Here is a 26,119-nt window from a genome sequence, read left to right on the forward strand (position 1 = left end):
TGGAACACTATTTGTTGTGTCTATTTGCTTAGAAAAAGATCTGTATACACATGAATATAAATGCTAAAAGATTAAGAGAATTAATCAAGATATAAATGTGATGAGAGGTTTAGAATGTGGAATAGACTATTTACTGGTAATTTTAAGGTGGATATTGGTTAAAACTGAACATGGAAGAAAACTGAAAGAAACAAATCTGAAAGTAGGTTGACTATAGGAAAGGAAACAAGGCATATATTTTATTTATTTATTTTTATTCCAGCTTTATTATTTTTATAAATAACTCACAATAGAAAGCATACTTAATATACTTTCCTCCTCCTATTTTCCCATCAGTGACCCTGTGATGTGGGTTGGGCTGAGAGAGAAAGTAATTAGCCCAAAATTAGATAGCTGGCCTTTACATCCAACATGGAACTAGCTTGATTCCTTAATCACTGAGCCAAAAGTAATAGATTAATCTCCAGACTTAATGACTGGGAAATGGCTGAAGGGAAGAATGGGATGGATATTGGAACAGAGTTTGTATGCCGCCCCGAGTCTTCGGAGAGGGGCGGCATACAAATCTAATAAATTATTATTATTATCCTATAGATTGTCACAGAAAGATGTGGAGTTGCAACTAATAGGACATGTGGGAAAAGATGCTTGGTTGAAAGAGATTATGGATGAGGAAAAAAATTGTATATACAAAAACGCTGCAAAAAATGAAGATAAGGGAAAAATATATTGTGACCTATATACAGTGATGGGCTCCTATGTGTACGGCCAGGTACACAGTACCAGTAGCAAAATTTGGAGCTCCAACCAAGAGCAACCAATTTGCACTGAAAGATGTTGAAACAAAATGCATAAGTCACGCCCACAGTGTGGTAGTAAAACTTTTGGTAGCTCATCACTGCCTATATAGATAGAGCAAATGATAAATACTTAAGAATAAAAGTAGCAGAATAAATGCAGATTACTTTTTGTTATGTCCAGGCAACAACTGAGCATCTTTGTGTGTTCCTTTTCCCCAGTGGGAAATCCCTAAGTTCTCATTGGCTGGCAGAGTCTGGCAGCGGGACATATATATATCGCTGCCAGGTGTAGCCAGCATTGTTCAGGATTAAGTGTAGAAGTTGTTGGTTGCCAAGTTCTTCTCTTGTGTTCAATAAAGCTGTTCCATTCTGTGGTAGCCGGCCTCATCATTACCTGGATTTAACACTGGCAACGAGGCTTCAGCCTGACCCATGCTGTCTGCAGAGTCGCAGTACCATTTTGTTTAATTTCTGTCTGTCTGAGAAATATTTTCTGGCCAGTCTCTGTTGCCGCCGCTCCTGCCTCTCTCCCTTCCAGCTACCGCTCCCCAACCACCCACCCTCTTTCCTCTCGCCACTGCCACAGTTGCAGTTTATTTTTTTCACTATTGCCGCTGCCCTCTGAGGTCGCTGTTTTTCTCTGCTGCCGCCACTGTGTCATTAATTCTGCTGTCAAAAAACTGCTGCCTTCCACGTGACTATCAGGGATTCCCAGGCCGTCACCGATCTTCTCTGCCATCGCCTCCGAGCCGCTCTTTCTGCCGCCGAACAGCTGCTGCCTCCCATGTGACCACCAGGGATCCCCAGGCCATTATCACATGACCTCCAGGGATTCCCCGGCTGTTTCCCCTCTCATTCACAGGGAATTCCCCAGGGTTTCCCCTGCTGTCTGCTGCTTTCACAGTTATCCTGCAGCCTCCACTCCCTGTTCCGGTTTTTTTTTAGTTCTCTGCACAATTTCCAGTACCACCCAGTCAACTCAATCTCCTTGAACTGTCAGTTGGCCTGCGTTTGCCTACCCATTGCTCGGATAGCGAAATTGCCTGTTCACTTTCTTTTTTACTTGCTATGCCTTTGTTCTTTTCTCCCTCTCTTGCCTGCTTGTTTACTTCTTGAGAATGTCTCACCAAGGCATGTTTCCTGCCTATTTTGATCCCTTTGACCACACCTCTGATACGTGGGACAATTTTTGACAACATTTCAAATGCTTCCTCCAAGCAAATGATCTAACGTAACTATTGGGAGCCTGCTGGAAAGCGTGTTTTTTGAATGCTTGTGGAAACTCCATATTCTCCATGGCATGAGCACTTGAGGCTACCCAAGTGGTCTATGAGGTGCCCCGGGATGAGCTGATGGCCAAGCTAAAGAAGCATTATGCTCACACTCTATCTTTTATTTCACGCCGTTTCAACTTTAGACGACATATCCAGGGGCTGAGGATGAGTCAATCAACCAATACATGGCTGCCCTTCGAGATGCCACATGTGACTGCGAGTTCGAGAACCTAGAACACTCCCTGCTGTAACAGTTTGTCTGTGGCGTCCGAGACCTGTATCTTCAGCGCTGCCTCCTGGCCCGTTCCAACTTTACCCTAGCTGTTGCCATCGATGAGGCTTGTGCCGCTGGGTCTTCCTTTAATTCATTCGCTGACATCCAATGCTGCCTCCCAGTGGCCAACCATCTTTTCTACCTAGCGTCCATTCGGAGACCTGCTTACCTGCTGACAGCAGCAGCCCGAGAGAGGGACAGTCAGCCACCTCCACTCTACCACCTCTCGGTTTCATACACTGGTCCATCAGGGTGCTCAATGGAACACGCCCACACAATGACCCACCCTATCTCAGTTGTGGAGACCTGCATCCTCAACCTCCTGCCGTTTTCGCACTGCAACCTGTCATCGCTGTGGAAGATTGGGCCACCGGTCAATAGTCTGACATTATGGGCCCAATCAAGGCGCCAGCCGCCCTGCACCTGTACGCTGTGGTCCTGAACAACTGGTGGAATGCCACACCAACTGTTTCACCACCAACCCTGACCAGGAGCTGTTGGATGGAGAGGAAGAAGTCTTCTTAGCCACTGGGGGTAGGCCCACAAAACTTTCGGTATCTGTAACTTTTGAAGGGGCACTTCTGAAAATGGAAGTGGACATGGGTTCTTCCAGGAGGCTAGTGTCTTGGGATACCTTACACAGCTACTATCTGACCCTTCAAAGGTCAAATTGCACCCTGCCAGTGTAAAACTGAGGGACTATCAGGGAAATAAGATTCCCACCAAGGGGGAAGGGAGATTTTTTGTACAGAAAGGGAAATTCTCTGGTTTCCTTTCCTTAATTGTTGTGTCCAACCCATTGCCATCTCTTCTGGGGTTGAACTGATTCGCTAGTTTGGGATTGTCAGTATCGGGCATTTATTCTGTGGTTCCTGATTTATACTCTTGTTTTTTTGACAAGTTTTCTGATGTGTTTAGTGAAACACTGCGGTGTTATGTGGGAACCCCAATATCTTTAAGCCTAGACCACAAAGTGGCCCCTTTTAAGCTGAAACAAAGGTGGGTCCACTTCGCACTGTGAAAAATAGTTGATGCTGAGCTGGATAAGCTCATTGAACAAGGGGTTCTAAAAGCCACAAACTCTACCAAATGGGAAATGCCTCTAGTGATTCCCGTCAAACCTGATGGGTCTTTTCACCAAGGCAATACTAAACCATGCCCTAAGCTCCAACCCCTCTCCAGTACCCATCGTGCAACATTACTACATTCCTTAGGCCAGGGGTCAATTTTTGCCAAGCTGACATGGCGCAGGCATACCAGCAACGTCCGGTGGAGGATGCCACCGCGGAAGCCCAATGCTTGTTATCCACTTGGGGACATTCTGCTACTGGCGCCTCCAGGTTGGCGTGAGTGTGGCCCCTGGCCTCTTCCAAAACATCTTTGAGCACCCTGGTGTAAACCCCTATTTTGATGATATACTCATATCTGCTGCCTCCAACCAATAACTACTTATGCATGTCTGGGTTTTTTCCCCCCTCTTTCCAACAGGCAGGCCTCAGATTAAAAAGGAGCAAGTGCAGGATAGGGGTTCCCCGCATTGATTTTCTGGGATATACCATTGACTCCACAGGAATCCATCCCACTCAGCCAAAGGTGTCAGCCATTAAAAGGGTACCTGCCCCCTCCAACAAATCCAAGTTACAGGCCTTTTGGGGGTTGCTCAACTTTTACAATGATTTCCTGCCCCATAAGGCTACATTGGCAGAACCCTTGCATCGCCTATTAGACAATGACAGACCCTGGACTTGAGGGGAGGTGGAACAGGCCTCTTTCACAGCAGTCAAGGACTTGCTGTCTTCTGATGCAGTCCTCATCCAATACAATGATCACTGGCCATTGGTGCAGGCTGCAGACACCTCCCTTTATGGCATAGGGGCTGTACTCAGCCACCAACTAACAAACGGCTCCCAGGCCCCTATAGCATATTTCTCTCACACCTTGTCTAACACTGAGAGGAATTATAGTCAGACGGACAAGGAGGCTTTAGCCCTTGTTGCATCAGTCAAGAGGTTCCTTGACTACCTCTATGGCAGACCTTTTGTATTGCAAACTGACCACAAATCCTTATTGGGTATCCTCTCAGGCACCAAACAATCCCCACAGTTCATCTCTCCTAGAATGACTAGGTGGATGGAGTTCCTTTCCACCTATCAGTTGCAATATCATGTGGGGAAGAACATGGCCCAGGTGCACGCCATTAGCCGCTGTCCCCTACCTGTTCCAATAGTGGACCCATCACATACATCCCAGGTTCTACTTGTGGAAGAACTTAGTAACGCTTGTCTACTTCTGACATAACTGTCCACTCATCCTCAGACAGCACCATCTCTCAGGTCATCGATTGGGTTAAAAGGGGGTGGCCTACATGTCCCTTGTCCAGCACCTTCATCCCATACAAAGCTCGCTAGTGCGAGCTCTCGACTCATAGAGGGTACCTATTATGGGGATCAAGAGGAGTCGTCCCGCTCTCCCTCCAGGACACAGTTTTGTGTCTTTTGCACGAATGCCACCTGGGCATCGTACGCATGATGACCTTGGCCCAGAGTTATGTCTGGTGGCCAGGATTAGACCATCGAGACCTGGGTAAACCTCTGCCTGTACTGCCAAAATTCCAGACCCATGCCACCTGAAACATCCCCAAGGACATGGAAGATTCCCAGAGGACCAGGGTCTAGGGTCCACATCGACCTAGCAGGCCACTTTCTTGGCCACCAGTTTATGGTATTAGTAGACGCCTACTCGGGTTGGGTTGGGCTAGATTTCCTCAGGTCCATTGCTTTGGAGTGCATTATCAATATCTTGTCTAGGCACTTTTCGACCCACAGACTCCCCGACACATTAGTGAGCAACAACGGCCCACAATTTACGTCCTCTCAATTCCAATTATTTTTGGCATCCCTAGGCGTCAGACAAATATTAACAGCCCCTTGGCACCCCAGTAGCAACGGACGGGCAGAAAGAGCAGTGAGGTCAGCCAAAGAGGCTCTAGGCTATCTAAAAGGGCTAGATTGGAAAAGTAAAGTCAACCTCTATTTGCTCACCCAACACTCAACTCTCTGCCCAAGTACAAACAAAAGCCCTGGGAAGGCTCTTATGAGCTGATGTCTCTGCACAAGGCTAGACTGCATACACCCCACATACACACCTAGTCTTGAAGCAGAAAACTCCAACCCCATACGATGTTTTGCTGAGGGTGATATGGTCTATGCCCAGAATTACAGAGGGGGGGGGGGGACACTTACGTTGGGAACCGGGCTAGATCTCTGAGATAACGGGACCTTGTTCTTATAGGGTCCAGTAAAACGATGGACGGACCTGGTGCCGGCATGTGGACCGATTCTGCCACCGAACACTTGATTCTTCCATGCCAATGTTACAGACACCATTCATCCCATTGCCCAGAGCCATACTGTTGAGTTACCCACCAGACGCCCCATTGCCAGATACCCTCGACTCAAGACTGGTTCTGCAAATTCCACACCAGGAGCCAGTAACACCAGGAGAGGGGAATTTTTCCACAGGACCAAATTCGGAAGAGCATCATCAACCATCCTCCCATGAAACCCTAACACCGCTCCAAACACCACCAATGCTGCCAGAAACCAAACCACGCCATTCCACAAGGCTGCAAAGATGTGTTAATGAGAATAGATGACTTAAGAGATGTATATGATAAAGAAAAAAGGGATAAAATCAAACATTTGGACACTGCATGTATGAATCTTGAGTACAAAAAAAGAATGGTTAGTACAAAATAAGGATATTAAGGAGGGTTTGGGTCAAGAGGAAAGGGAAGACTGGGAAAGCTAAAACTGAATCAAGAAATGATGATTAGAAAACAAAATGCAATAAAGGGCAGGATGAATCAAGAATGGTTTGCAATGTTAGAAAATATTTAGAAGTATAATGAATAATAGTGGTAAAAACTAGATTTATTTTATGTTTCTCTTGTTTTGTCTACTTTGTCTAAAAAAATTATTTTTTCTGCTTATTACTGCATTATTATTATTATTATTATTATTATTATTATTATTATTATTATTGCAATTTAAATAATGTTGTTTACTGTAAGAACATAGCATAATGGAAACATATACTGTAAACACTGTATTGTTTATTTTATATTGGTAGGCTTTTTTCTATAAAATTTAGAATGCAGAACAAAGTACTAATAATTATGATTTACAATGATCGACAAGCTGCTGCCCATTCACTCCAGATTATCCTAGAAATAACTTATGCTCCTTTAAAAAAAAGAAAAGAAAAATGTTAATAATTTTCCAAGCCTGAGCATCTTCCTAAACATGGGGATTCTTAAATATCCTATTCTTTTGTTCAGCGATTAAATTTGAAAAGATTGGGGCAAAATCACATTCCACAGCAGATTTTCTTGCTTCTGTTATCCAGAAGCAGCTTTACAAAGAAGATAGGTAGGACTTTCAATTCAAAATAGAGAAGAATATAGATATTATTGTTCATAAATCTGGATCTTAGTTGAAGTGAATGGGATCTTAGTACACATTAGAGTTCTCTGTGCTCTACGGATGTATCAGATGAAAAGTTTACAATATGGCATTTTATTGTCAGATTGTTATAAGTAAGCAACACCAAAGGTAGGATATTGTTATATGATCGATTCAGCATCATATTCAGCAGGTTTGAAGTTGTGCAATTTTTATCAACTTATCTGGAAGAACTATGCCTCACAAAATAACAAGTATTAAAACATTATTATAATGCATGCATACTATAGCCAACAGGATTTATGCTTAGTAAAAATTCACTTAGGAACAATAGATGTATGGATGATGGATGGCTAAAAAGACAGACAGACTGATATATAATGCCATTACTCACCTCCTATGTGTAAGAAAGCTACCACTGACATGTCCAGAGCCATCACATCCTGGTGTTGGACACGACATACCTTCCGTCTTCACTGACTTCCAAGAAAACTGGGAACCATTCAGATACCCATCCTTTTGCCTTTTAGTAGCAAGAGGGCACCCTGATGCACTACGATGAGATGCATATTTCCCAGTTATGTGACCCTGACCATCACAACCAGGAACTGGACATCTGGATAGCAGATAGATGAAATTAACTTTACTGTCTTGCCATCATATACCTGGCAGCCTCTACAACAAAGTCAAAATAAATCTCACATAAAAAAAAGAACAATCATGCTTTATGGTTTAAAAACAAAACAAAACAATAAGAACACCAACCAAGAAATGCAACGCAAATGTAAAAGATGTTTATGGAATTAAGAAATAACCTTAATATACTAGCAATGTACATATACTGGAATGTTGCACCACCAATCTGAGAAAGATCTGTTACACTGGAAGCAAATTTGCTCCTTTCTGAATAATAGACAATAAAGGTAGAGCCCTTCTGTGAAGAAAATGGATGGTTTATAAATTTGATTTTTTTAAAAAAAATCATGCTAGTGTAGTTAGTAGTAATATCCAGTTTTTTCACTTACAGCAAATATAGATTTATTTTTATTTTTATTTTTTGGGTATTCAATAGGGAATGTCAAGTCTATAACTGATTTTCTAAATAAGCAGACAACAAATATAATATTTATGAATCAGCACTCCATTAGCATGGATAGCTCCTTGCTTGTACAAGGAGTACTCAGTCCATAATGAGACTGTACCCTTAGCATAGAAAATGACAATCTGAGTTAGCTTGTCCCTATAAATATATGACTTTGGAAAATTACTTGGGAAATATATAGTTTCATGGTTACTATTCATGTATTTCTTTCTTTTCTCTAACTTTGCCTGAGAAAGTGACTGGGTCAAAACACTAGTGGAAGATTGATTCTGGTTAGACTGGTCCACTGGCAAAAATAAACCCTGCTGCTTTTTAGACTCCACCTGCTTCCAGCAGATAGTACATGACTGTGCAAACCTATAAGCTCCAAGTATCCATAAAGAGATGGAATAGATTGACTGATTGTAGAATAAAGAAGAATGAGAGAGATGGCATGCTTCCCCATAATTCCTTTTTGACACATTGCTGGCCAATCCTTTAGATGGCAGGAATCTCCAAAGTCAGATAGCCAATCTTAATCTGAGTAAAACATGAGCTAGCTTTAGCATAACCCCCCCCCCCCAATTTTAATACTTTGCTTGTTTAAAGACCTTCTTCTGTGTTTTTGCAGATTCCATTAGCCATTGCCTGCAAAATCTGAATAACAATTATCCTTGTCCTGTTTATCTCTGTCTTTATTTTTTTTTATCATTCCTCCAGCAGTGTCCAAGCAGTAGGTGATGTCTCAAAAACTCTAGGGAAATTATGAAGGAAGAAACTAAACTGATATTTCATCATAGCACTCGTATTGTGACCATATGCTCAGAAACTATGCAGCATTGTTAATAATGTTTTGGATGTCAAGTTCTTTCCATCTATTCTTTACCAAATGGTTTTTATGGGAGCAGTGCTAAAAATGAAACTACTATACTGTAGAAATGAATGAAATGAATGGAAGCTGAATAAGAGAAGAAAACATTGCTGCAGTAGCTTTCCATTCTGAAAGCATCATTCACCTAAGTGCCCATATGGTTGAAGAGCCATCATCACATTTCAGTTATTCTTCTCCCTTTCATAACTCATGAAGAACATTTTGGCACAGCGTGTTCCTTTTTTTCAGCTTACCCAATTGTACTCTGCTAAGAAATGGAGGGAAAATAGACAGCAGCAATTCCCATGTTCCACTATGATATAACTTTCTAGGTACTTAATGCTGATGTTTATACATTTATTGATTCAGAGTATTTCATTGTTTTGCATTCCCACATTAGAAGTAGGAGAGTCAAAACCTTCAAGCAGTACCCCGTAACAAGCACTGGAAAATGTAGGCAGAAACTGGGCAAAGAAATTCAGTGAAACTTTTAAGACCTCCCCCCCCAATTTTAGTTAAATTAAATAATTAATTATATTATTGTTGCTTGGCCAGGATTACTGTAGCGAAGTCATATAAAGATCCTGGTACATTTTAAATAGAGGAAAGTTAAGCAGCAATGAAATACAACTTCCCTTGAAAAGAATGTATTCTACTGAGGAGGTAGGCTGACACTAAGACACATACGTGTAATACGGCAGCCAAATAGACTGGGCATAGGCAAACCAGACAGGAGGAAGCCGCTATTGAGAAGAACATAACTCTTGATCTTGTCAAAATAACCCATTTAACAGAACAAAAATGGAATTCAAAGGAATACTGGGTGGAAAAAATGAGAAGACACATCAACCCTGGCTCTAGAGTGGTGATTGGCTGATGCTCACTGTGAAAGGTTGGAAAAGTTGGGTAGTAAGAAGTTAACCCTTAGGAAAACCAAGTGAAACACTAGATTTAGAGCAAAAATCCATGACAGAATCATTAATCTTTTGCTGCAAACACTAACTACAACTTCTTCCACTGTTGCCAGAGAAGAAGTATTCTTCCTTCTGTTGAAATCATTATTGGACTAAGGATAATTGGTGACAGGACCATTATTTCTGTTTTTGCAACTTTCTGGATTCTGGATTCCTAGCCAGGACAAATAAACATAGCTTTTCTTTGCAATAAGAGTCAGACATTCCCTTAGGATATTAGCAGGTGTATTATAAATGATGCAGGACAGAAATAAAGTATAAGGCAACTGAAAAAAAAGTAGTGAGGTGACATTCCCTATTAAATATGGCATGGTGGGACAACATTGCTTAGGGACTGAAAAAAGACATGAGAAGAGACATAACTAATAAGGCATTACATTTATTTGTACAATTAAAAGAAGCTTATGTAGCACAATAAATTACTTATTGATAGAGAAGGACTAACTAAACTGAGAAATTATATGTACATATTTAACTTTTTATAGATGCCTATCTCAAATTTAGCATCCATGTTGAAATAAGATAAAAGAAATGAAAGATATAGAACAAACAAATTGACTGAATTAGGTTCAAAGAAACATGGGAAAAGATGAAGAATTCTAAAAAAAGCATATCTGAACTACTAATGAAATTGGATAGCAACGATACGCACATATTTATTTCCCTAGAGTTCAACTGGGTAATCCATCATCTAATGCACTGATTTGAAGGTAGAATAATGAACCCAGTCATCAAGGTCTATTTTACTGTACCTATTTTCCCCGTGTGCGCACATGACATCCTGCTTTTTCCAGGTTGACTTCTTGAACTTCAAATTGGGGTTTATGTGATGTTCTTTAGAATAATTTCGATAATAAGAGGTCTTGTTTCTGGTAAGTGAAAAGATGCTCCAAGAATGTGATGCTGAATGTTATTTGGGATCACATTCAGGATTCATTCTGAATCAAAGCATTGCCCTAATTATTTGGATTACTTTGAAAATTACAGTATCAATGTAATTGTAATTTTCACTATTGTCCCCTGGAGAGACTACTAAAAAACAAAACAAGAAACATCGTCCTATTTTCAATATTTCTCTTTTCCACTCTATTTTTAATGGGTTTTTTGTAATTGCTGCTTTATAAAAAATCCTTCTTAGACAAATAAAAATGTTATATGTGTGTGGTGATGGTGATGTCAACAAATGATATGCAAACGTTTGTACATAAAAAGAAAATGGCTTTGATCCAATATAATTTCTTGCTGTTGCCTTTGACAAGAGAAAGCTTTCTTCATATTCCATCTAATGACCCGGCATGAAAAATATGCGAATACATTGTGTTACTGGATAATATTCCAATATGTTACCCTTCTTTACCAAAACAAGATTCCTCTAGCTTGTACTGGGTAACTCTCTTGTTTATTATTTGATAGAACTATATGATAAGAAATTGAACAAGATAACCCTAATTATATAGATACATAAGCTTAAAAATGACCAAAATTTATACATATGGGAGAGCATTATCATTCAACTATAAGAAGAAAACCGAAAGAGTTGATTAAATCATATATAGTGATCCATACTTACCTAATTGGCTCTTGATCTTCCTTGTCTTCTTTACTTTGTACTATTCTAATCCCACTTTTCTTTGCTCGTGGACAACCAGAAAGGCTGAATAAATAAAATCAATGTAATTATTTATTTCTAAACATAATCAACTAATCTAAAAAAAAATCCACATTGAATAAAAATGACATGCAGGTTAAGTTCTTTCTATCTTTGATTTCAATTTTTTTACTCTTTTGAAATGAAAGAACAATAGCAAGAATTAACCACAAGAGGGAACTCATCCTGCATTAAATGTGAATATAGGTTCAGGTTTAAGAGTAATAAGAAAAGAATAGCTATTTTTAATGAAATCTCAAATGAGAACAATGCTGATTTTCAGAGAACTTTGAATCATGAAAATCAGAAAGTTATATACAGTTTACAGTTAGTATAATTGAATCATACTTTTCTAGGGTTGTGAAGTATTCTTCCTTTGCCAATCACTTCATCTCTAAACCATAAAGTAAAAAAAAAAACCACTGTAAATGTATTACTTTTTCATTAATGCCAACCTTTATTTACTTGTAAGTGAATATTTACTTGTAAGTGAATATTCATCACCACTATAAATTCAAAATTTATTCCTAGTACTTGTTTTTTTTCTTCACATTGAAGTTAAATTGGGCTTCTCTGTATTATCTATATCAAACTCTTCCATATGAAGGAATGCAAGGATTTCATAGCAATCCAAATAAACCCTTTCAACATGCCACTTCACCCAATTTCTGCACATTGACTCTGCCTGAGTAATTCTATTGAGCTTGTGGGTATAATTTAATTCCAAGCAAAATGCAGATTCTCATAGTCCATAAACATACTGTATAAACTTCTTACAGGCATAATCAATAAATTTTGTGGAGATTCTAGTGGAGACAGCAAGTATAATTTAAGTAGCTGTCCACATATGTCTTAAGAAAATATAAAAAGCCTACTGTTTATAAAATGAGTAAATAAATTAAAAAGGTACCACATGTGAAATGAACCAGAAATTAACTGGGAAAAAGAGCATCTGGGTTTAGCTCTTCCATGTCTAGGAATGCAGATCCTTTCTGAGACATTTGCACAATATTAGTTATTCCACTCTAATCAGCAAATGATGCTGAAAAGAGATAAATATATTATCTGATCCAGAAACATTGTTTTTATTCCATGATAGCCTGTGATACATAAAAATATATAGTCTTAGCTAATTAGAGGTCCTTGATTTTAAACATAATAATCAAAATTTATTTTATTTATTTATTTATTTATTATTTGGATTTGTATGCCGCCCCTCTCCGAAAACTCGGGGCGGCTCACAACAAGTGAAAAGACAATCCAATACATAATCCAATTAATTAAAATTCCTAAAGGCTTGCCCCTCACCTAATCACTAATGAATGAGTTTAGCAAATAATATTTAAGAATTGGTATAAATAAGGCAGATCTATACATTCATATTTAGCTTTTTCACAAATGTGGTCAAGAAAAAATATATAGCAAGCCAGATATATTTAATGAAATTGTTGGAATATAAGTCAATTGGTAGAAGCTTTCTTTAATCCTTTTTTAAATACAAAAAAATATAAGAACAGAAATGCCAAATCACTGTTTTCTTTAGTGGCCAGCCTGAAGCTCTGGGGTGCTCATAAACAAAAGATTGATTGATTGATTGATTGATTGATTGGTTGGTTGGTTTGTATGCCGCCCCTCTCTGAGGACTCGGGGCAGCTCACAAGATATATAAAAAACATAATAATACATCTAAAATCCAATTAATACAATTAAAAACCCTAAAAATCCTAATATAATTTAAAACATTCATTATCATTCACTATATATAGCTTTTTTGCTGCCATTGTCCTCCTAGAGAAAAAAATTAACTCCCGAGAATTATAGATATGTTTTCCTTGGAATTATTCAATCTCCCTTTAAAGAGTCCAAGTTAGTGGCTATCAATTTATCTAATGAATTTCAGAGATAAATTATACATTAGATACATGGGGAAAGATTGTTCTTCCCAGTCAACTTCATTAGATGGCTGAATTTCCTCATGTTTTAAGGAAGTATAAAACCTTTTTCTGTTCTCTATCTCTGTGCCCTTAAACATGTCATTCTTTGTTGCTTTTTTTCTAAGCTATGTACTACAGATAGTCATCAATTTACAAGTTAGTTTAGTGACCATTCAAAGTTACAATGGCATTGAAAAATATGACTTATGTCTCCTTTTTCATAGTTATGACTTTTGCAACATCTGCATGATCATGTGATCAAAATTCAGATGCTTGGCAAATGGTTCATATTTATGACCTTTGTTGTGTTTCAGGACCATGTGATCACCTTTTGTGACCTTCTGACAAGCAAAGTCAATGGGGAATGCAGATTCACTTAAAATAAGGTTACGAACTTATCAGCCAAAGTGATTCAGTTAACAACTGTGGCAAGAAAAGTAGTAACATTGGACAAAACTCACTTAACCAATGTCTCAACATACATTAATAGCTGAAAATTTTGGGTCAATTGTGGTCCTAAGCTGAGGACTACCTGTAGACTTTTGTCATAAAGCAAGTGGTTGAGAAATGTAGCAACCAGAATTGATATGGTATTCTATATGCAGATGCAATATATATTTGTATAACACTGTTACAAGGTTTGCAGTTTCATTTCAATCTTAATGACCCCTAGCACTGAATTGGTCTTTTACCACTGCTACACAATGAATGAACATCTTTTTCTGATTTTTCACTATACCCCTAACAATTTTTTCCAGATTCTATCCCTATCCCTATCCTATCTCCTGGGACAGGGTGGGGAGCTTCCAATCTGTATCACTTTGTATATATATAATTGAACAACATTTTTGTTTAGTTGACCATTCATCCAGTATTAAAGTGATTTTTCTAAAGCTCTTCACAATCATGTTTGGTTTCCATTTCCCCAATTAATTTACTATTATCTGCAAATATATCCATCCTTCTCCTTAGATTCAGGCCGGCTTACAACATGTTAGCAATAGCACGTTTAACAGAGCTAGGCTATTGCCCCCACAATCCGGGTCCTCATTTTACCCACCGCGGAAGGATGGAAGGCTGAGTCAACCTTGAGCCGGTGATGAGATTTGAACCGCTGACCTTCAGATCTACAGTCAGCTTCAGTGGCCTGCAGTACAGGACTCTACCTGCTGCGCCACCCCGGCTATCTCTCTCTATATGTATGTATGAATGTACACACACACACACACACACACACACAGACATTCTCTCAATTAATTTTTAATCCATATTCACCTATACATTTCCATATTGGTATTTATATGAAAAATGATTTCTATATTCTATACTTGACATTCTATAAAACAGGCAGAAGATTATTTGTTTATTTGTTTGTTTGTCTTGGATGCCACCTAATCTTGCAGGACTCAGGGCGGATCGCAACAATAAAAAAAAACTATAAATAAAAAGTCAAATTCAAACAATTAATAATGGTAAAAACTACTCAATATAACCCCATTAATAAAGACTAAAATCCTATAACAATTAATAACAATAAAAACCCCTGAATTCAATCAATATTTTTATAGCATCATGCATACCAGTCAGATGATGTTGGCCAGAGAGAGCTGTTAATTTTCACAGCCTCGAGGCCTGTCGGCAGAGCCAGATCTTCAACACTTTTCTGAAGGCTAGTAGGGTAGGGGTAGTGTGGACCTCAGGGGGTAGTTGGTTCCAAAGAGCCAGGGCTGCCACAGAGAAAGCACTCCCTGGCAGGCCCGTCAACCAACATTGTTTAGTCAACAGGATCTAGAGAAGGTCAACCCTGTGGGATCTAATTGGTCTCTGGGAGGTGTGTGGCAGGAGGCAGTCCCATAAATAGTCTGGTCCTATACCATGTAATGGCTTTCTGGTGATAACCAACACCTTGAATTATGACTGGAGACAAACTGATAAGCACTGCAGGCCGTGGAGTGTTGGTGTTTCTAGGTGTAACTAGGTACACCCACAACAGCTTGCGTGGTCGCATTCTGGATTAACTGCAATCTCTGAACACTTTTTAAGGGTAGCCACCATGTAGAGTGCATTGCAATAATCAAGATGTCAGGTGATGAGGGCATGAGTGACCATGAGCAGAGCTTCCTGATCCAGATACAGCCATAACTGGTGGACCAGACAAACCTGGGCAAAGATCCCCTGGCCACAGCCGAGAGATGATAGTCAAGCTTCAGCTGTGGATCCAGGAGGATATCCAGATTACAGACCCTATCTGAGGGGGTTAAGGTCCCCCCCCCCAGGACAATGGATGGTCAGATGTTATGGTCCTTCGGAGGAAATGCCCAGAGTCACTCAGGCTTGTCGGAGTTGAGTTTGAGCCTGTTGGCTCCCATCCAGACCCTTACAACTTCCAGGCACCAGCACATCATATCAACTTCTTCACTGAATTGGCACAGGGTGGAGATGTAGAATTGAGTATCATCAGCATACTGTTGATACCTCACCCCGCGCCAGCAGATGATCTCACCCAGTGGCTTCATGTAAATGTTAAATAGTAGGGAGGAGAGGACTGACTCCCATGGCACCTCATAAAGTAGGGGACTAGGAGTGGACTTCTGCCCCTCCACTAACACCAACTGTGAATAACCAAAGAGGTAGAAAGGGAACCACCATAAAATGGTGCCTCCTACTCCCAACTCCTCAAGCTGTCACAGAAGGATACCATGGTCAATGGTATCAAAGGCTGCTGAGCGGTCAAGACACACCAGATATAGGAATGATCCCTATCCCAGGCCCACCAGAGATCATCCATCAGAATGATCAAAGCACTTTCTGTGCTGTAACCGGGTCTGAAACCAGACTGCAAAGGGTCTAGATAAACAGCTTCATCCAAGGACCACTAGACACGGAATGCCAATACCTTCTCAACAACCTTACCCAAGAAGGGAAGGTTGGAGACTGGCCTAAAGTTCTTCAACTTAGCTGGATCCAGGGATGGTTTCTTGAGGAGGGGTATCCTTCTTCTTTCATCATTTGTAGAAAGGACCCCTTGCTCAAGGAAGCATTAATCAACGTCTGGATCCAGCTGTGTGTCATCTCTTTACTGGCTAAAACCAGACAGGTGGGGCACGGGTCCAGCAAACAGGTGGAGGAACGTACAGCTCCCATGGCCTTGCGCACTTCATCAGAAGTCACTAGGTCAAACTCCTCCCATACAACGGGATTAAGACTGCCTCAGTCACCTTGGTTTGAATTGCCCAATTGGACTTCCATGTTCAGAAGGGAATTAAACAGGGTGCCTGGGCAAGATTCTTCAGATGCAATAAAGGCAGAAAGATGCACACATTTTGCTGCCCATATCGCCACAAGCTCTTACCTATATTTGGTCTGATTCAGAGTTACTGGTTCTCCACCGTTGCTCCAGGCATCTCTTACGATGTTTCATCCACTGGAATTCCTCGGTAAAGCAAGAGCATTCCAGGACCTTTTGTCATGGACAGGCTACAAAGGCGCAATCTGGTCCAGAGCCCCTGATGCAGCCTTATTCCAGGCAGCCACCAGGGACTCAGCTGGGTTGCAGACAAAGAAATTGTGTATTTCCCCAAGTTCCCACTAAAACCCTTCCAGGACCATTGGGTGCCTAGGGCAGAACCACCTAATCGGTTCCACCTCCCTGCAGTGGGAGTTTGGTCCGTCAAAGTCCAGCCCCAGCAGGGAGTGATCTGACCATGACAAGGTTGTGATTTATTTATTTATTTATTATTTGGATTTGTATGCCGCCCCTCTCCGAAGACCCAGTTAATACCAGATCTTTGTTCCACTGCCCTGAGAGAAACACCAAGTTGAGTGTGTGTCTCCCCCTATGAGTTGGACCCTGAATTACTTGGGTCAGGTCCACAGTTGACATGGAAGCCATAAACTCCTGCACTGCATCAGAGGTTTTGCCGAGCTACAGCAAGTTGAAGTCCCCCAAAGATCATGAGCCTAGGGAATTCCACCGCCAGCCCAGCTACTGCCTCGAGTAGTGCAGGCAGGACTGTTGCAACACAGCTGGAAGGCAGGTATGTTAGCATCAAGCCCAACTAAACCCCTGAGTCCAATATCAAAAGGAGAGATTCACTCCTTACAATTTCAGGGGCAGGGATCCTGCGAGGGCTTAGCGTCTTCTGGACGATGACTTCCACTCCCCCACCCCTTCCCTGGTGTTGTGGCTGATGCAAGAACAGAAACCTGTCTGACACATTTTCGAGAGAGGAACTCCTCCCTCGGGTCCCAGCCAGGTTTCAGTCAAGATTATTTATTGATATATAATTATAGTGGAAACGTTTATCTTATCTATTCCAGATTCCAACACTTTAGAATCTATGCTGCATTTCAATTGGTTGTTGCTATTTTCTTTTCTGTATCTGATGTGGGAATATGTAACATTTAAGAACCTATTACAATGGCATGTTAATTTATTTTGCTAGTAATATTTGCTAAGTAAGTAAATTATTTGTGATTTTGTTTTAGTACTATGTTAGACCTTAATTGTTATAATATAATTAATTGTTTGGAACTGAATGCTGAATTGTTTTGGAGATTTAATCATTGTTATGATGACCTTAATTGCTATTTTGTATCTGCTATGAATTTATATTAAATACAGCAACTGTAGGAAAGTAATATTATAACTTGAAATCACTTGCTGATAATTTTTCATGAAAATAGCTGTCACAAAGAATTTCACTTTTGTACATACCTTCGATGTGAAGCATAATTCCCCGTAATGTGTCCAGAGCCATCACAACCAGGAGTTGGACATCTAAAATAAAGAAGTAACAACAACAATATTAATTGAACAATTTTCTCTAGAAAAATAAAAATCTTACATATCAAATATTTGTTATTATTTTAATTTTAATATTGCAAATATATTTGCTCACTTGTTGGAGAAAATTGTTATTAATTAAAATGTAAAAAGTTTCATTTTTAAATCGGTCATCCATTACTGACTATATATTTATATACCCCATTAGGAGCATATTCTCAGTGGGCCTATCTCGCATTTGCCGCATGTTATTTTCCATTGGCTTGCATCTTCTTCTGTGCTAAGCCCTGATGCTACATTATTGTTGACTTCACAGCTCAAACCTCTGAAACTAAAAGAAACAATCCACAAAATGTTATAGAAGCATACAAATGTATTTATAATTAAATATGGTATCTTGTAGATCAAGAGTGTCAAATCTGATTTTGTTATAAGCTGGATCGTGACATATCATTATGTTTTTTGCCTTTGTGCAGCTGGGTGGGTGTGCCCTGCATGTGACATATCTGGCCCATGGGCCACCACTTTGACAGGTCTGTAAATGTAAATGATTACATCAAAATAATGAATGCTAGAAATTAAGTAAGATAATTCATGTTAGCCACAGGAAATATATTAATAAATTGATAGTAATACTCATGAAGTAAAGTGTATCTACAATACAGATACTGCCCTCTTGTGATAAAAGCCAAAGCTTGCATTTAGTCTACAGGATTTAAAAATTAGAGTTTACCTCTCAATCTGTCATATATTTTTATAGTATTGAAAATATCTAGAAATTAACCCATTGTATATAGTATCTCACTCTAGAGTTTTATAATCAAGGATAAAACTAAAATCTAAATACAGTGGTACTTACGAACGCCTCTTCTAACGAACTTTTCAAGATATGAACCCGGTGTTTAAGATTTTTTTGCCTCTTCTTCCGAACTATTTTCACCTTACGAACCCAAGCCGCTGCTGCTAAGATGAAGGGGTTTCTTCCCCCCCCTTTTTTTAAGAAAGAAAAGGGAGGGATGGCTTGGAGTGGGGAAAAGACTCCATTTAATTAACTAGAACGGCGTGTTTGCAAGCACTGAGGAGGGTGTCTTTTTAAGAAAGAAAACGGAGGGGTGGCTTGGAGTGGGGAAAAGACTCCATTTAATTAACTAGGAGAACGGCGTGTTTGCAAGCACTGAGGGGGGGGGTCTTTTTAAGAAAGAAAAGGGAGGGGTGCCCCCCTTGCCTTTCTTCCTTCCCACTCACCCTTTAGCCTAGCCTTGCTTCTTCCACCCTTCCCCTTTAGCTGCTCCTCCTTGCCCTCTGTTCGCCTCCCTTCTAAAGTTTGGGATTTTCCTGAAGGATTTGCACGCATTATTTGCTTTTACATTGATTCCTATGGGAAACATTGTTTCATCTTACGAACTTTTCACTTTACGAACCTCCTCCTGGAACCAATTAAGTTCGTATCATGAGGTACCACTGTATTTTAAGACAGTTCAAATGTACTCATCTCGCACGCTTAGCAAATCATATTTTTATCCTCTTCTTGATAAATCACAAACTTCAGAGTTCAGAGTCTATTTAGCTGGACTTTCAGCAAAACCGATTGATTGATTGATTGATTGGTTAATTGGATTTATATGCCGCTCCTCTCTGGTCTCCCATACATATTCACACATGATAGATCCACAAACTCTGATAGTTATACTGTCTCATGTTTAAAAAATCTTAAATGATCAATACCCCTTTGCCAAGGAATACACAATTCTTTCTGTGGAATGGAGGTGAGAGAAAGTGCCCATGCTATTCATGTAATACCATGACATTACATGATCATGCATTGTCAGTTGGGCTTAGATCAAAATAAATTAGAATATTAAATTTTCTATCCTCGTTTCTCTTTCACTGTAAGTTTCATAGTAGTAGATAATGCAATTTATATAGCATGAATTTTCACACATTCTGATAAGATCCTTCTTACTTTAGAAGAAAACCCTGTAGGCCAGACTATAGATAGGTTGCCATGGTGATACCACTCCTCTGCCTCCCGTTTAACTCTATATTTTCCTCCCTCCAATGCTATATTACTAAGATTTGATTGGTAGGCATTTTCAGCTTTTTTTTTTTTTAAAAAAAAGCTTTGTAAGATTGTAAGGTTTGTAACAGAAATCCTGAAATACTTTGGGGGAGGGGAAATAATTATTTTCATATTTATTGGTTCATTTTTTAAAAATGCACAAAAATAGTGAGTTATAACAGTTCGCCAATAGTGATGGGCGAACCCAGCGGTGTTTGGGTTCGGCAAGTTTGGACGAATTTTATGTAAAATTTGGCTGAACCCGAACCTGAACCCGAATCCGAACGGGGAATCCCTCCCACAAAGAGATTCCAGGGGCGGAGCTTTGACATCACCGGCAGGTTGCTAAGGATGCCAAGGTGATCACTTCCTGGATTCCATGGAATCCAGGAAGTGATCACCTTGGCCTCCTTAGCAACCTGCCGGTGATGTCAAAGCTCCGAACGCCGAACACAACCCCAAACTTTGCCCGAAGTTTGAAAAAATTTTGTGTTCAGCATACCGAACACCGCAAAATTCAGTATGGACCCGAATTGTGCGGGTTCGGTTCACCCATCACTATTCACCAATTAAAATGTTTGAGGAATTATTGAGGAATTATTGAGTCTGTTAACTGCACCTCTATAACTATTTGGTTCAGTTCTGCAACCCAACAAGATAGACACAGACTTCAGAGGATAATCAGAACTGTAAAAAAAAACCCAATTACTGCCAACCTGCCTTCCATTGAGGACCTGCATACTGCATGAGTCAAAAAGAGGGCAGTGAAAATATTTGCAGGCACCTCATGTCCTGGACACAAACTGCGTCAACTCCTACCCTCAAAATGACATTAAACAGTACTGCACACTGGAACAATCAAACTGGACTAATAAAATTCAATTCAATTCAAATCTATGTGTCTGAAAGGAACTGAGGGGGGGTTGGTTGATGCATTGAAATATTAATGGGAAAGTATCACTATTGAAAAATTAGATAAACAATATAGTCATGTAGAAATGTGATACTAAATCTCTGATGTATCATCATCAATAAATACAAATATAGTGCTTAGCCAATGGAAAGAGAAATTGAATATGAAGTAGGAAAATCAAAAGCAATTTCTACCTGTACATTTCATTATCTTTTAATTTATCCCAGATGGAAAAAGAGTTGGCATGATCACAATGTTTGTCTAGTCTGAAACCACAGTTATGGCAGGTAGTGATTGGTCTGTTTTTCTAGCACAATTTATTTATTTACTTATTGTCTAAGAATAAAGTTTTGGGGGTTAGGTGATGATACTCCAGAGTCTGGTAATGAGTTCAATGCATCAACTACTTGGTTATTAAAGTCATATTTCCTGCAGTCGAATTTGGTGCGGTTTATTTTAAGTTTGTATCTTTTGTGTACTTGTGTGTTGTTGTGGTTGAAGCTGAAGTAGTCGTTGACAGGAAGGACATTGTAGCAGATGATTTTATGGGCTGTGCTTAGGTCATGTTTAAGGCGACATAGTTCTAAGCTTTCTAAACCTAGGATTGTAAGTGTAGTTACAGAGGGTATTCTGTTGCGAGTAGAGGAGTGGAGGACTCTTCTAGTAAAGTATCTCTGGACATTTTCTAGAGTGTTTATGTCTGAAATGCGGTTTGGGTTCCAGACAGATGAACTGTATTTAAGGATTGGTCTAGCAAAACTTTGTATGCTCTGGTTAGTAGTGTGAGATTACCGGAGCAGAGGCAGAAGCCTGTGGTAACTTTCTAATTGCTGAAAAAAATCACAATTGGCCTCAGATCTGAATTTGAAATAAGATCATATGGGGAAAAGCCTCAAATGGGAAAGAATCATGGTCCTAACTCTGCAATCTGTGATCCAGATAGGAGAGAAAATGGGACATACAAGGCAAATGAATCTAAAACACAAAGTTCCTACTTTGATGCTAGCAGCTTTCCTTTATTGTCACACATGGAGTTCATATTGAAATAGAATTTGAATATCAACAATTGACCAATTAGTTGTTCCTAAATTCTTTTTCCTTTCTTTCTAATGCTTCCAGAAAATTGTGCACAGAGATATTTATTCTGACAAATGCCCAAGATAAGTTGGATTGGAGGCTTGAAGGAAAAGTAAAACAAAACCCCTACTTATAGTTTGTAAAGGAAGTCTGTTGAAAAAAGTCTTGTGCAACCTTCTGGCAATATACTTAATGTGCAATACATTTTAAGCAAATGTAACTGTTCTCCATCAGCAATACATAGGTACTAACATCATGTTGGTTCATATGAATTGCTTGACTTGTTCAAAACAGCCTCTCTGAACTGATTCTGATTAAGTAAGATTGAAGAGATAAAATATTACTCTATAATTACTCTGGGATGCCTAATGAAAGGAGAAATAGTTTTATAGTTAGGTAGTGCTATGTATAAACATGATTACTATAAAGAAAATGAAGGTACATTTATAAAGATAAAAAAATAAAGATATATTCAAGAATGATTTGCTGGTTACATGGGAATAACATGGAGCCTCATAATACACAGACCACTAAATACTTTTTAAATCCAGTTTTTGTTATATGTGTGTGTATGTGTGTAAGTGTGTGTGTGTGTGTGTGTGTGTGTATGTATGTATGTATGTATGTATATATATGTATATGTCTACGGAGAGGGGCGGCATACAAATCTAATAAATAAATAAATAAATAAAAATATGTACATGTATATACAGTGATCCCCCGCTCTTTGCGAGGGTTCCGTTCCAGGACCCCCCGCAACGAGCGGGTTTTCGCGAAGTAGCGCTGCGGAAGTAAAAACACCATCTGCGCATGTGCAGATGGTGTTTTTACTTCCGCAGCGCTAGCGAGGAGCCGAAGATTGGGGGCGGCGCGGGTGTTTTAAAACGTCCCCGCCGACATGGGGGGCTCGCTAGCACCCCCCTAACCCGGGTTGGGGGTTCGGGGGTGTGCTAGCGAGCCCCCCATGTCGGCGGGGATGTTTTAAAACACCCGCGCGACTTTCCAATGAGTCCCGAAGACAACGCGTTTGTCTTCGGGACTCATTGGAAAGTCGCGCGGGTGTTTTAAAACATCCCCGCCGACATGGGGGGCTCGCTAGCACACCCCCGAACCCCCAACCCAGGTTTGGGGGTGTGCTAGCGAGCCCCCCATGTCGGCGGGGATGTTTTAAAACACCCGCGTGACTTTCCAATGAGTCCCGAAGACAAACGCGTTGTCTTCGGGACTCATTGGAAAGTCGCGCGGGTGTTTTAAAACATCCCCGCCGACATGGGGGGCTCGCTAGCACACCCCCGACCCCCCAACCCGGGTTTGGGGGTGTGCTAGCGAGCCCCCCATGTCGGCGGGGATGTTTTAAAACACCCGCGCGACTTTCCAATGAGTCCCGAAGACAACGCGTTTGTCTTCGGGACTCATTGGAAAGTCGCGTGGGTGTTTTAAAACATCCCCGCCGACATGGGGGGTTCGCTAGCACACCCCCGAACCCCCAACCCGGGTTTGGGGGTGTGCTAGCGAGCCCCCCATGTCGGCGGGGATGTTTTAAAACACCCGCGCGACTTTCCAATGAGTCCCGAAGACAAACGCGTTGTCTTCGGGACTCATTGGAAAGTCGCGCGGGTGTTTTAAAACATCCCCGCCGACATGGGGGGCTCGCTAGCACACCCCCGACCCCCCAACCCAGGTTTGGGGGTGTGCTAGCGAGCCCCCCATGTCGGCGGGGATGTTTTAAAACACCCGCGCGACTTTCCAATGAGTCCCGAAGACAACGCGTTTGTCTTCGGGACTCATTGGAAAGTCGCGTGGGTGTTTTAAAACATCCCCGCCGACATGGGGGGCTCGCTAGCACACCCCCGAACCCCCAACCCGGGTTTGGGGGTGTGCTAGTGAGCCCCCCATGTCGGCGGGGATGTTTTAAAACACCCGCGCGACTTTCCAATGAGTCCCGAAGACAAACGCGTTGTCTTCGGGACTCATTGGAAAGTCGCGCGGGTGTTTTAAAACGTCCCCGCCGGCATGGGGGGCTTCCTAGCAGCCCCCCAAACCCGGGTTGGGGGTCCGGGGGGTGCTGGCAAGCCCCCCCATGCCGGTGGCGACGTTTTAAAACAGCCGCGCCGCCCCCAATCTTCGGCTCCTCGCTAGCGGGCAGGCAGGCGGCTCCTCGCTAGCGGGCAGGCAGGCGAGAGCTAGCGCCAGCGAACGGCTTGTCCGCGCTCGCTCTGGCCGCGAGAATGAACGGTGTGGGCGGGCGAAGGGCGGGCGGCAGCGAGGAGTTTGCGTGGGCGGTGGGGAAACTCCTTGCTGATGCCCGCTGCTCGCCCTCCCGCCAGCAAGAGGGGGAAGACCCAGGGAAGCCGCCCAGCAGCTGATCTGCCGGGCACCATCTACGCATGCGTGCCCATAGAAAAAAGGGCACGCATGGGCAGATGGTGTTTTGACTTCCGGGTTGAAAAATCGCGAATTACCCTGTTCACAATGGTCGGGGACGCAATAACCGGGGGATCACTGTATATCTTCAAATATTCCAGTTTGAAATGTACTAAAAATAGGAAGCAAATTAAGAAAAAAATGATCTTGATAATTGTAAGCATTTCATTCATGTAATATGATTTTTTAAAATTCTTGAAATGGAATAAATTAGATATAACCAAAATGTTATAGAGTGGTAAATTTAAATACAAATGCAGAAAAAAACAACCCAAGAATAGTAGTGCCCTATAGTAATTGCAATAGATATATTTTTTTAAAAAGATAAAGCTCAGTTTCCTTTGGTTGTTTTGATTAAGCTTAATTAAGCTTAAGCAATTTACTAAGGCACAATTTGCAACGCTTTCTCACAAAAGGGCAAAAGGTCTTTTCATAATTTCTTCTGACCACAATGTTTAAAACTTTAAAAAAAATACATTATTGCAAAGTCTAAAAATAGGCACATCACAATTAAGAAATAAACCTCTTCTCACATTACTCACTCCTGAAACTCAGTCCTACTTATATGTGTCACATACTCCCAGTGAAGGGCTACCAAAATTTTTACTACCTCACTGTGGGCGTGGCTTATGCAGGACGCCCTGCATTTTCTTTCAACTTTCAGTGCAAATCGGGTGCTCTGGGGTGGAGCTCCATTTTCGCTACCCCACTGCACCCCCCCCTCCCCCGGTCCGGGCAGGAGCCCATCCCTGTCCCAGCTACTTGGTGCCTTTGTCCTCTGATCTTCATTAAGTGAGTAATAAATATAAATAAGTAAACTAGATTCTCATTATAAAGTTTGAAATATTTTCATTCTAGCAATTACACTATGTTTACTCTTTAATTGAATGCTATTAATCTGTTTTCTGTTGTTGCCTTTTAAATCAGTTCTCTTTCCTTCTAAAATCATAGGAAATAAAAAATAAAATTTAGAATACAGATTTTAAAAAACAAAAAAATTACATGATTTGTTAATGGAAAATTTAAGTTGTGAATTTAAAATAAAACTTTAACTATAGAAAAGTGTCTTCTAAAAAATAGATGATTTATGATTATTAACCTTTATTTTATTATTCCCTTTGTACTAAGCAAAAAGTGGTTAAGGGCAGAGACAATTTCCATATATAACCCAAATATTTTCTATTCTCCTCTCTCCATTGGTTACATTATAGTCTGAGTAACTGAATCTATCTTGTTCTTTCAGTATCTAATACATACATTGTAGTCATACCTAGGTTTAAAATTAGGATAAAGGATCCTTTATGGTATGACTTAAGCTTCCAAAACAGAAAAGAATTAAATGACTTAAGCTTCCAAAACAGAAAAGAAATACAGTAATACCTCATGATACGAACTTAATTGGTGCAAGGAGGAGGTTCGTAAGACGAAAGGTTCGTAAGACGAAACATTGTTTCCCATAGGAAACAATGTAAAGTCAATTAATCCGTGCAACCAACCCCCCCCCCCCCGCAAAAAAACGGCTTTCAGCAACTGCTGGGAAG

At 40.6% G+C, this 26,119-nt stretch overlaps 1 protein-coding gene across 1 annotated transcript in view; it reads right to left on the reverse strand.

Annotated features, from left to right (window-relative positions):
• The window catches only part of MYT1L (myelin transcription factor 1 like), a 312,289-nt gene that overhangs the window by 9,882 nt on the left and 276,288 nt on the right, over positions 1 to 26,119 (reverse strand). The window contains exons 18-20 of the mRNA XM_070732934.1: positions 18,037 to 18,099; positions 11,308 to 11,391; positions 7,206 to 7,427 (exon numbers count right to left, since the gene is read on the reverse strand). Coding sequence (XP_070589035.1) covers positions 7,206 to 7,427; positions 11,308 to 11,391; positions 18,037 to 18,099 — 369 coding nt within the window. The remainder of the gene's footprint in view (positions 1 to 7,205; positions 7,428 to 11,307; positions 11,392 to 18,036; positions 18,100 to 26,119) is intronic.

Source organism: Erythrolamprus reginae, chromosome 1 (assembly GCF_031021105.1).
Source record: "Erythrolamprus reginae isolate rEryReg1 chromosome 1, rEryReg1.hap1, whole genome shotgun sequence".
Lineage (NCBI taxonomy): Eukaryota > Metazoa > Chordata > Lepidosauria > Squamata > Dipsadidae > Erythrolamprus > Erythrolamprus reginae.